Below are 13,412 nucleotides of genomic sequence, written 5' to 3' on the forward strand. Positions count from 1 at the left end.
TACCTGAACACATAACTGTACTTGGATTAAACAAGCCCCAGAGTCATTAAATAATCACTTTGTGTTTACAACATGAGACCTGCAGCACAGTGTTTTCCTCTGACTCATTCTCCTCTTTTCTCATCACATTTTAAACAGTCAGAAGGGAGATACTGAAATAAATGTTTTGTAAAAGCTTGCTTAAAAAAAAAAAAAATTACAAAAGAAGTTACAAATTCTGTTGAAAACATCATTAGATTAAAATATATTTGTGATATTTTTGTTTAAAAGTGAATGATTATAATTTTGAAAACATTTCTTTTAAGGTGAATCATTAATGCAAAAAATATAGGCTAGTAGCCTGTGAGTAATCAGAGCTTCATATACAAATGACAATGGACAATTTTGGAAAATCTGACCTCGCCTTTAGTTCATGTACAGTACAGACCAAAAGTTTGGACCTTCTCATTCCAAGAGTTGTCTTTATTTTAATGGCTATGAAAATTGTAGAGTCAAAACGTTTGGAAGCTGTGACATTATCGTGAGGACAAAACCAACCAAACCATGGCTAACAGTCAGATTCAGCGTATATTTATGATCCAGAATAAGATCCAGAGGCTGAAATTGAACAAGAGCAGCATCAGCAAATGCATCTCTATGTGGTATGTACTGAAACTGTATATATTTGCTTAGCGGTTTTGGAAAATGACTAGGTTCCACTTTGTCGTTTTTTTTTTTTTTTAGCTGTACATGTGGAAAGTGCAGTTTGATGACAACAATCGCATGTTGTTTACTTGATGTGCTTACGAGCTGATAGCCAAGTTAACAACACAGAGATATTTGAAGCAGTTTTACTCACCGCATGCAGTTCCAACACATGATCGTGACCCTTTTTCATTGGGACTGCATTATCCTTAAGAAATAAACGATGTGCAAATCCGGCGTCAAACTGGGCCTTGTTTGTAAAACAAGCATCTTCGAAATGCAGGGGAACAAACACAACTCCCTTAATGCCGTTTCTCTTTTGGTAATCTGTGCAGGGTTGTCTTGCCCTGGCAACCAAAAACACACTCCTTTTGTGACATTTCACAACACTCTCGCTCTGATCAGTGAACGTCTGTTGTGCTCAGTGCTCTACTATACGGGAGCGCGCGCTCTTAGGACCCAAGGAAATTCCGCTCCATCTAACGTCACACAGAGCCATACTCGGAAAAAACTTTCCGAAACTTGTAACATTTTTTGGAACAGAAATACTCCTTCAAACATACAACTTAATTTTTGAAACTTTGTCAATGTTTAGCATGGGAATCCAACTCTTTAACAGTGTGAAAGAGCATTCCACCCCCTCCCCCTTAAATTCACTTTATTTCTAATTATTACTTGTATTACTGTATTTTAAGTACAGTTATCAATATACAAAAGCACATGTAAAAGCTGATTTTACTTTCAACGTGTTACTGCACGCACATTAGAAGCAGTGAACACCCAATGCAGTTTGCAATCAGTCACTGTGGTGTTCAGCTCAATTTCCACAGCTGAGGTGCTTGAGCAAGACACCAGACCACCAATTGCTCCCCCACAAAATGTGTATGTGCACTTAGATGGGTTAAACATCCATTCCACAATTAACCCTTTAAAAGGGGGAACCTTGTGCTGCTCCAGGTTAGCAATTGGATGGATAAAGGGCTCAGAATGCACAACCTTACAAAAAGGTTGTGGAACATTGGTTTAATAGTTGGAGAGAAAAAAAAAAAAAAAACCAAAGGGGCATTTAATACCGGATTCTGCAAAGTTTATTAAAAACTAGATTTACATGACCAGAGTAACTGCTCCACTAGAAACCACAGTCTGCTCCCCAGAGACAGCCTTGATACGAGTATCTCTTCCTGAAAGAGAAGTGTTAGAAGTGAGAACACTTATAAAATGCTCAGTTCCTCTTGTCAAAAGTGAGAACTCACGTTTCCTGGTGCACCTTTGCTCACAAGAGCCAGATGATGGATGGCACACCTCTGTACTGCAATGGATGAAGATCTGACAGGGAAGAAAGAGGCTCAAGTCATAGAACCCACAAGTAGTAAATACAAATGTTCAATTAAAAGGGGGGGGGCTTACGGTTTCCTGAAGAGCAGCCAGTGAGGCTGGGTCTACAAATGTGAACATCTTCACAACAAAGCGTTTGTAGTGGGTTGGGAACTGAAGACCAGATGATCCAGTCACTGGAACCAGTGTGGTCAGATAACGGTCGTCCTGGTAAGGGCATCTGAAGACAAAAGAGAAGGTTAGAAAGGGTCTCCCAGCAGACTAACGGGATAAAGATCAGCTGTACACTCACCCATCAATCAGAAGGTCCCACTGGGGGAGACTGAGTGGACTGGGGGTTGAAGTCGTCCAACAACGTCCCAGCATCAGGACAATGTTGGGGTCAGTCCTCTCCATAATGTGCACCTCAACATACACAGGCTCTCGCAGGACTTTTGTGATGGGATAATCCGCGTCACTGTAGTAGGACGTGTAGGCCTCATCACCTGAGGAACACTGGGGTTTTACCAGACTCAAGTTTGAAAGGCTTTAGGCAGACACAGGACAAGACCTTACCTTCAGCACATCCTTTGGTGACACATTGGCCATTGGCCAGTCTGAGCTCCACCCTGAGAGGCCCAGGAGCAGCTACTGGTAGAGGTGGAGGAACGGAGTTGACCTCCACAACCAGAGCTTCCACAGAAGTTTCAGAGTATCTACACTGGAAGAGGAACCTGGACAACATATAGCAAGCTTGTAGCATTTATTAGGGACTAATGTTCACACCAAGTCATAGATCACCTACTCAAAATGACTGTCCCTTGTGATGGAACCATATGGTCCAACCCCCACTTCATAGGATGAGGTCATTCGGTTTTCATACACCACATATCCGCTGTCCTCCTGTGAACAGAAACAGTGGCAGAATCCAGGCCATCATAACAAATGGTCATAATAAAACCAGTAGCAGCTGCTCACCATCACACTCGTGCCACATACGGTCACAGGGAACTGGTATATGGCAAAAGAAGGTGTGGACCCCACAGGAGCACAAGGTGGGTCGTTTCCACCCAGTAGATAAACCGAATCCAGACTCAGTCGAGGCAGAGTAACATCTCTAGACACCACTACCACAAACTGACCATCTCGAATACACTGGACAGTTACTAGAACAAGGTACAAGAGCAGGTTAATGCAGAGAACCGGTTTAACACAAACAGAATAAGATAGAGAACACTTACCCGCCCTCCCATAGAAACACTGCTGTGCTTTAAAGCAGCAGTTGATAGCTTCACACTCAGCACCACTGATCCCAGGTAGACCACATTGGATCTGCTCAGAATCAGCTACAGCACATTTATCAATAGGATCTGTCTGCACTACTGGTTTCTGAAGCGGAAACTGTGGTTTAGGTTGTTGAACCGGCTTCTGAAGCGGAAACTGTGGTTTAGGTAGTTGTTGAACTGGCTTCTGAAGCGGAAACTGCTGGTAAGTTGGTTGTTGAACCGGCTTCTGAACCGGAAACTGCTGGTAAGTTGGTTGTTGAACCGGCTTCTGAACCGGAAACTGCGGTTTAGGTTGTTGAACCGGCTTCTGAAGCGGAAACTGAGGTTTAGGTAGTTGTTGAACTGGCTTCTGAAGCGGAAACTGCTGGTAAGTTGGTTGTTGAACCGGAAACTGCTGGTAAGTTGGTTGTTGAACCGGCTTCTGAACCGGAAACTGCTGGTTACTTGGTTGTTGAACTGGCTTCTGAAGCGGAAACTGCTGGGTCATCAGAGATTGAACATCCTGAAGCGATTTACTCCAGTGTGGAACAGCATGACAGAAAGCACAAACCAGCAAAATCTGAACCAAACACCAACTTCCAGCCATTGTTTAACAGCTAAACACAATGTGTGGATACTGCCCTTTGGTCTTTTTGTATTCTACAGATTTCAGCTAATTAACGATAGTCCCTCCCTCTTCATTAACACTCATGGATCTCAGAAAGGGGAGCTTATGCAGCTGGGTGATTCTCATTGGATCTCAAGATAGAATTCATATTTTTTCCTATTTTGAACATATGCACAAACTGAATTTGAAAAATCTTACTATCTTATCTGATTGTAATTGGTTCTCAAATTCTGTTAACATGGTGTTTCTTGAGTCAAATGTAATATTGACAACAAAGAAGAATGGTTCAAGTCCAATGTTTTCTGGAACTTGCCAAAAGTAGATGTTTTCTTTAGTGCGATTGTCCTTACCACTCCCCGCAGACAAGTGTGCTCCTACAAATATGAGGAAAATACTATATTAAGCAGTAAATTATTTTAAGTATATGGAAGCTTATTTCCACCACAGAATTTAAAAAATAAATAAATAGAGAAGAAAAAAAAGGTCATTTTGACTATTTATATCAAGACTGATGTATCTCACAGTTTGCTAATATCTCAAGGTTGCTGACTTTTTTTCTCCAAATTGACCTTTTTGATTCTTTGGGGGAAATAATTCCATAGAATCCATAGAAGTTTGTCAGCAAGTTTATTAAAACCACAAAAAAAAAAAAAAAACATTGTTAAAGAGAAACCCTAACAACCTTTAATTCTTTATGATCAGACCTCAAACTTTCTTTAGTAAAACATGACTGCAAAAAGAAAAAAGAAAGAAAAAGAAAAGAGCAATCTGAGTTAACATGACTAAATCAGTTGACACTTAATGGACAAGTGCAATAGAAGACCCCAGCTGCAAACACAAATTTTGGAATGTTTTTTTTTTTTTTTTTTTCGTGATGCAAGCTGTCAATTAAGCATTGCAATTGTGTGTTTATTGTCATTCAAAGTTATCCACTCTTTAATAGTGTTCTCAAAATGTTGGCACAAAAACATTATTCATAGAATCTTTTTTAATTTTACCATTTGTTTCACAATGTTCAGAAAACATTCAAAAGTAACGTTTCCATAAAGTTTGGAAAATGTTCCCTTAACATTCTCATAACCAGGAAAAAACATAATTAAAAAAAGCTGGATGAACAGTGAACATTCAAAAATAAAATTTTAATAACTTCATGGAAAAGCTTGCAAAATGATAGTTGAACATATTTCTGATAAAGGTGCCACAGAATGGAAAACTGTATTCACTTTGGCATAGTTGAACAAGAGTTATGTACATGAAAATGATTGTGAAATAGTCTCAAACACCATTTAAAATCTTGTGCTGCAATAGTCCACTGAAAAAGAGGCGAATCCAAACATAACACCGACTGTGACATTACAGTAGGGATCATTAATGTTTACACCCCCAACATTTGCATAACGTTTTCCAGCACATGTTCTAGGCCAACCAGACCTGCACATCGATGTAATGTTGCCAGATATTGCTATTAAAACTGATAAATAAATAAAAAATAAACCAAAATGTTTTCAAATATTTAGCAATTAAGATAGATAAAGATATTGCAGACCCTAAACTGCAACGTCCTACTTTATTAACTTTCTAAAGTGTCAAAAAAAGTGGAAAAGACAAGTGCAAAAATGCTTATAACAGCAACACAGAGGCTGCGTCCACATCTTCGCAGAAAACTCTCTCAAGCCTTGTTCACTCGGACACTAAACATTCTTTCAAAATCTCTTAAAATCTGTACCTTTGTCTGATACAGGCTCAGACATATCAGGTTGGATGCCTTATCTCTCCATCATTCACGCTGGACAGAAAAGATTTGTGCTGTGAAACAGCCAATCAGAGCAGAGCTCAACATTTTTATTCATGAACCTTCAAAAATAATTCTAGTAACAAATCCTAGGTTTGTAAATGGACATGTAAAACCATTTCTGGAGAATTTTTGCTCTTTCCCAAGCCACATACCTTTTATGTAGATATAATTTAAAATATTGTATCAATGCATTCTATGGCACCTTTAACTGGGATTATGAACTCCTATCTTAGCCAGAAGCAATAGTTTGAAGTTAAAAACATCTTTACGCTTTAGTTTTTGTCTTGTCCAGATGTAAACCACAGGCTGCTGACTTCAAAACTCTGCTCACCTCATTTGATCTCAAGCTAGTGTCTACTACAGCGACTCACAAATCGGGCAACCAACTGGACCTCATCTACACGCACTGTTGCTCTGTGGACACCTCTTACTCCTGAAGTGGCGCACACTCCAACGCAGGTCACCTTTCGATGGAACCTACGTTAACTCTCTCCATCTCGACCTATCTGCTGTGGTTTCATCCTCTCTTCCACCACTCTCTCAGTTTTCTGCTCTGGACACGAACAGTGTTACGGACACTCTTTGCTCCACTTTAACATCTTGCTTGGACAACTTCTGCCCACTCTTGTCTAGACCAGCACGCACTGCCCCATCTGCCCCCTGGCTGTCCGAGGTTCTCCGTGAACATCGCTCTAAACTCAGGGCTGCAGAGAGGAAATGGCAGAAATCAAAAAACTCTACAGACCCCAGTGTGTATCAATCTCTCCTCTCTTCCTTCTCTGCAAATGTCTTCACAGCTAAAACATCCTACTACCACAACAAAATTAACAGCTGCTGTGATGCTCGAACACTCTTCAAGACTTTCTCTTCTCTTCTTAATCCGCCGCCTCCACCTCCTCCATCGACTCTTACAGCGGACGACTTTGCAGCTTTCTTCACAAATAAGACAAGATCCATCAGTGACCAATTCTCCACACCTCAGACTGAGGACAACTTCGCAATGACCGGCGCACACTCTTTATCCTCCTTCTCCCCACTCTCAGAGATGGACGTCTCCAAAATTCTCCTGTCCAATCATCCTACTACTTGTCCACTTGATCCTATCCCCACTCACCTCCTTCAAGCGATCTCTTCTTCAGTCATACCTTCGCTTACTCACATTATCAACTCCTCTCTTCACTCTGGAACATTTCCCTTAGCATTCAAGCAGGCTCGGGTAAGCCCACTGCTCAAAAACCATCTCTAAATCCAGCGCTTCTTGAAAACTACAGACCGGTATCCCTTCTTTCATTCATTGCAAAGACACTTGAGCGAGCTGTCTTCAACCAGCTTTCTATGTTCCTTGTACAGAACAACCTCCTGGACAGCAACCAATCTGGCTTCAAAAGTGGCCACTCAACTGAGACTGCTCTGCTCTCGGTTACTGAAGCCCTGCCACTAGCAAGAGCAGCTTCAAAATCATCGGTACTCATCTTACTGGACCTGTCTGCTGCTTTTGACAATGTTAATCACCAGATTCTCCTGTCCACCCTCAGAAAGATGGGCATCTCTGGAACTGCTCTCCTGTGGGTTAAGTCCTACCTCTCTGACATATTCTTCAGAGTGTCTTGGAGGGGTGATGTTTCAAAGTCACACCACCTTGCTACTGGGGTTCCTCAAGGCTCAGTACTTGGACCACTTATCTTCTCCATCTACATGACATCTTTAGGATTTGTCATTCACAAGCATGGCTTTTCTTATCACTGCTATGCTGATGACACCCAACTCTACTTCTCATTCCAGCCAGATGACCCGACGGTAGCTGCTCGCATTTCAGCCTGTCTGAGTGACATTTCTAGCTGGATGAATGACCATCACCTTCAGCTTAACCTTACAAAGACTGAACTCCTGGTGATTCCAGCTAACCCATTGCTTCATCACAACTTCTCTATACAGCTGGGCTCGTCAACCATAACTCCTTCGAGGACAGCCAGAAACCTAGGAGTTGTGATGGATCATCAGTTAAGCTTCACTGACCACATTGCTACAACGACCCGGTCCTGCAGGTTTGCCTTATACAACATTAGGAAGATTAGACCCTTCCTGTCAGAGCAAGCAACCCAACTTCTTGTCCAAGCTCTTGTTCTCTCCAGACTGGACTATTGTAATGCTCTCCTGGCAGGCCTTCCTGCATGTACTGTCAAGCCTCTGCAAATGATCCAGAATGCAGCAGCGAGGGTTGTCTTCAATGAGCCAAAAAAAGCTCATGTTACTCCTCTCCTCATCAGGTTACACTGGCTACCAGTAGCCACTCACGTCAAATTCAAGGTACTGATGCTTGCCTACAAGACGACCACTGGCACGGCACCAACTTACCTAAACTCACTGGTTAAATCCTATGTGCCCTCCAGAAGTTTGCGTTCTGCAAGTGAACAACGCCTTGTGGTGCCATCCCAAAGAAATTCAAAATCACTCTCACGGACCTTTTCCTGGACTGTGCCCAGCTGGTGGAATGATCTCCCAATCTCAATTCGTACAGCTGAGTCTTTACTCATTTTCAAGAAACATCTAAAGACTCATCTTTTTCGCCTGCACTTAACCTACTAACACCAGCACTTTTCCTATTCTTGTCTTTTTCATTTAATAAATGAGGAAACAAACTCATCCTAATCTTGAATGGGCCGAGGGTGAGCACATTTTCAGCTGTTCCCACTCACATTGTTTGTCCTTGGTTAATGTCACCCAGTATTTTCATGTTCCCTGTTTTTTCGTGTTTCTTGTTTTGGACTGCTTTTCTGGATTTTGACCTTTGCCTGGCTGATTTATGATTCTGGATTATCCTAATAAAACACTGCTTTTGGATCTTGTTTGTGTGCACTTCGTGACAAATTGTTGCTTCTGTCCCTTCAGTGAGGCAGAAAATATTTTTGATAAAATTCTATACTGTGATGCAACTCTTGTGAAAAAGAAGTGTGCTTAATTGTATTAAAAGTGTACTTGTTGTGTACTTCCAATCTTAAAAGTATACTTTTATAAAGTGAACTTGCAGATAATATCATATAGTTTAAATTAAAGGCCACTTAAGTACTTAAAGAGATTACACTTTAATCACATTAGGTCATAACATACTTTATAAAAATGCACTTTATGATAATGTCTAATTAAGTATTACTTAAACATACATTTTACATAATTATGATGTTATTGTATTTTAAATAAGTACAATTATTTTTTTAGATATTTATCAATATACTAAAGCACATGTACAATAATAAACATAAACATGTAAAAACAAATAATATCAACTTAAGTGTGTTCTCCAAAATTACAGTAGTTAATGTATTTTAAATGTATTACTATTTAGACTATAATATATAGCCTACTATGTGCATTAATGCAATTAATAAAAATAAACTTAAATACACTTTCCTATTCAGTATACTCCAATAAAACTTTGAATTGTTGAAATTTTCATCACCAACTCCTGCTCTATGAATTCTATAAATTACATTTTCTATATATAACATTTTCTGAAAGTACTGTCTATTTGTATGTAATAGTACCATAATTTACATCTGTGTACAGAATACTTTCAATATCATTATGTTGTTCTTAGTCACTTAAACACACATTTAAGTGCATTAATGGCAAGAAAAAGTTTAACGAATCTAAACCAAATTAATTTGGATTCAAATAGCCTACATTTTGTGTCTAATATAGGCTATAATGCACTGTAAAAATGACTTTTAGTTTGGAGAATGAGTCTAACCAACGAAATAGAACAACTTGAACTTGGAAAATTCAAGAAAATTCAAGAAAGCTTGAAATAATACGTAACCACCATAGACTGTATAAAAACATGGACGTAGTGTCCGTGACGTCACCCGTAGACTCCTGAAGTGTGTTTTTGGCATAGACAGTAAAAGAAATGGACACAGCGACCCCATTTGATTCAACGGAGACAAGTGAAGTCAATTAGAAGCATGCACTTCCTGGGGTCAGGCGTACTGTGCAGACTCAAACTGAGCTTGATAATGTAGATGTCACGTGAGCAACATGTCTGACAATTGTACGTTTTCCAATCGCTGTGCCAAGAGAAATCTGAATCACCCACCGAGTCTTGCAAACGCTGTTGAATAATTTTTTTCTGTTGCTTTTATGGACTCTCTATGGGCTTGTCCCTTGACTTCATGCCTCCACGTCCCCCAGATAGCCTCATAGAGAGTAAAAGTTTTCCTGTGAGCTTCCCCTCCTGTCCATACGGTAATTTATCTACTGTGCGACAGAGAGTCGCAGGTTATGACACAATCGTTAGTCTATTTTTACAAAAACTGCAGTAATTGGGCCTTTTTCGTGTTTCTTTAGAAATAATTAATGGACAAATGGAGTCTTTAAACGCCTCAGATGTAAAGTTATTAGCTGTCAAAGTGACGCCAAAATGAATGGGAGTCAATGGAATGCTAACAGCAGGTGGGGTCCGCTAGCCAGTGGCTGTGCCCAGGAAAGCTTCAATAAAATATGAAAACCTGCCCCCCTGGATGTGATGCCCTCTGAAGGGGCATTAGGCCAGGGGTGTTTATACACCACAGACAAATAAAAAAAATCATTATGAAAATGTAATTATATTTCAACAACAAAAATATATCTTGACTCCATATAGTGGTTATTTTGGGAAAATCACAGGCATTTTGAGCAGTAGGATTATAAAAAAATATGTGCTAATATAATATAAAATAAATTAAGTAACCTATGTAAAATTGCAAAATAAATCTATCTCAGTACTTTTTTACTTGAGTACACTGTTAAAAATTTATTGTAATTTTACAGGAAATTCCTGGCAACTAATTGCCGTGAATTTACAGCAAGTAATATACAGGTAATATATTGTTTTTTTAATACAATAGAGTCCTGTATTTTTACAGCAGTGCTACTGTGATTAAAGTAGCATTATTACAGTAAAATGCTGTAATTTATTTAAATTTACTGTATATTTACTGCAACTCAGTTGCCAGGAATTTCCTGTAATTTTACAGGAGACAATTACAATATTGTAATTTCTAAATATAATAAAATACTGCAATTTTCCATCTTCCAAAATTAAAACCAAAACAATGGCAACTTTTTATTATTTTTTATTATTAACACAATATGCAACATCACATATTACAAATGTATTTTATCTTTTTTTTTCATACAAACAAAATTACAGTTTCACTGAAGAATCTAGCTCACTTCCAGACAGTCTATCATCAGGGGGAACATGGTAATAAATAACAAAAGGTCCCAACCAGTCTTGAACTGGGGAAGCTGTGGGGTGTGGGTGGGCATCAATACTAGCCCATCAACTCAAAACCCAGGAGTCTTCTTAATAGGGTGCAGACAGGTGCGTTGATCCTCCGTCTCTTCTCTGCTTTGCTGACATCTTGGAATTGATTCCACAAAAAGCTCTGAAAACAGAGAGAGTAAAAACAAGTTTTCATATCAGGTAATGATAAATACTGTGTAAAAAAAAAAAACATAAAAAGTAAACTTGCTTGTAGAAAAAAAATGACGTTGATATATTTATTTAACATCAACACATTTAACAACATAGCATTTAGAATTACATTGGCTTTTACATTGTTTTTCTTAAATATATAATGTCACTGTATGCACTGTAAATTGAATGTCGCTTTGGACAAAAGTGTCTGCAAAATGGGTCATATGACGTTGCTAAAAAGAACATTATTTTGTGTATTTGGTGTAATGAAATGTTTAAGCGGTTTAAGGTTAAAAAAACACATTATTGTTTCTCCTCTACAGGTACTCCTCTCCTCGCCTTCTGAAACGTGTTGATTTTTACAAAGTTCATCGTTCTGAAAAGCAAAGTGTGCTCTGATTGACCAGCTATCCAATCTATCTATCATGTGACTGAAATGTTATGCCACTTAACATACTGTGCCCTGTCCGGCCGAAGCAACGAGACAAACATTTAATTATAATGTTTATTTCATTATAATGTCAAACCCATTATAAATGTGATATAAACATGATTTCTAGTCGTGTTCTCTTTTGGAAGGCCAAACAAAGTAGTTTCCCTTTTTAAAGAAACAGCGTTTAAGAGTGACGCTTCAATTTAAACGAACGAACAAACACATGAGAGCAATTTCAAAAGCTTAAGGAGCTGTCTGTTCTGCTCTCTTTAGCTCTCGATCGACCTGGATGTTTTAGGCAATATTAAAATCCTGGCGGGGACGTGTCCCGTATGAACGGCGCATATGGCCACCCTATACAGATCTTCTTCATTCACCAAGAGCTTGTAACACTCCAAAGAGAAAGGAAAAAGTAAAATCACATCTAATGACTTTAACCCCCAAAATTGACTTAATGAAAATTGTAATGTTAAACTGCTGTCTGTCAGACTTCTCTGTGTTTACATAAATGTCTTGCAGGGCAATACCAACTCTATGTTAGACACTTAATAGCAATAGCTTTGTCTCCATCCAGCTTTTTAATGCACATTTTAACATTTTGAAAACAAACAAAAAAATCCTGAATGGAAACGGTTCAAATTCACAAAATATTCTAATGTGAATAAAACTTTTTATGTGGATTGACTTGCTAATAAATGCAACATAAATGCACATTTGTTGCAACTCTATCGGCTGTTTTAAGTTGCCCCTTAAGTTTTGATCCCACAGCGTTTCATGACTACTCTCCTGTCCATTTCTAATTTACATAACAGAGCTGATGGAAATGCTCTCCAGTTATAGGGTTTCTTTGCCAAATTTCTACGAATGCGCTTAAAAGGTGCAAAGGAATTGGATGGAAACCTGTCTTTTGACATCAATGCATAGAGTATATCGTAGAGTCTATTTTCTTTATAAGTGTGCAAACAGTTTAAACATACCTTTAGTGTTTGAGGCCTCTTTAGGATACTGTTAGTTAAACATGTAGACAGTGAAGGTCGCTGCACTCCATTCAGAAGGTTGTTGTGGGGCCCCATCACAGTTGTCTCTTCCAAAGACATCATCCATTTGTCTGCACTTAGTGCCTCTCCTGAAATGCATACACAATATGATAACTAAAAGAGCACTAGAACCCTTCACTACACACGCATGAGTGGCAGTATTGGCAGGATGGGCAAAAGTACCAATTTTATCAGGTGGGAGAATAAGTTATGGTATGGTTTTTCCTAATTTAGACTAGGCATTTTAAGGATGCAATAGGATTATGTTGAATTACAGTCTTTCCTTTCTTCTTTGACATATAACCATATGACAATTATTAACAGGGCTTAAAGCAAGCAAACATATGTTCCATCTAGCAGCCAGTGTGCAGCTGATCCTGCGGACGGTCTACAGCTGTTCCCGCTCAGTCTTTTCCTTCTGCCTTGACCGTTCATGACCGTGGTACAGTTATGACGCGTTTCCACCGACCCCCCCTCATTTCAATAAGACGAAATATGATATCAAACACCACTGCCTCCTTTCGTTCTCATTTTCATTCGTTAAACATATTAATAGCCGCAGAAATAAAGTTCAGGGAAATGTGTAACGTTAGGCCTTCATTATATAAAACAAAATATTATACCAAACAGTAGCCTATTGTCTCCTATTTTCATTTTAACATATTAAAAGATTAACTGAATAAAGACCAAAGATTACCTGTTCGGTTCACCCAAAACGAATTATATTTTATGCTTTACCACTAAAGAGACATCACAGCCAGCGGCAAATGTCAGATGTCTACCCGAGTTGAGAGTGCT

General features: G+C 39.0%; 1 protein-coding gene across 1 annotated transcript; it reads right to left on the reverse strand.

Moving 5' to 3' along the window:
* Window positions 1-1,745: 1,745 nt before the first annotated feature.
* On the reverse strand, window positions 1,746-3,905 carry LOC113053317 (zona pellucida sperm-binding protein 4-like). Its single transcript, XM_026218240.1, has 8 exons — window positions 3,240-3,905; window positions 2,977-3,164; window positions 2,804-2,901; window positions 2,575-2,732; window positions 2,312-2,504; window positions 2,092-2,239; window positions 1,938-2,010; window positions 1,746-1,865 (listed from the first exon to the last, which is right to left on the reverse strand). Exons 1-8 carry the CDS (start codon window positions 3,868-3,870, stop codon window positions 1,789-1,791), a joined length of 1,566 nt encoding a protein of 521 aa, XP_026074025.1. The 5' UTR covers window positions 3,871-3,905; the 3' UTR covers window positions 1,746-1,788.
* Window positions 3,906-13,412: the final 9,507 nt, after the last annotated feature.

This window comes from Carassius auratus, chromosome 34, assembly GCF_003368295.1.
Source record: "Carassius auratus strain Wakin chromosome 34, ASM336829v1, whole genome shotgun sequence".
Lineage (NCBI taxonomy): Eukaryota > Metazoa > Chordata > Actinopteri > Cypriniformes > Cyprinidae > Carassius > Carassius auratus.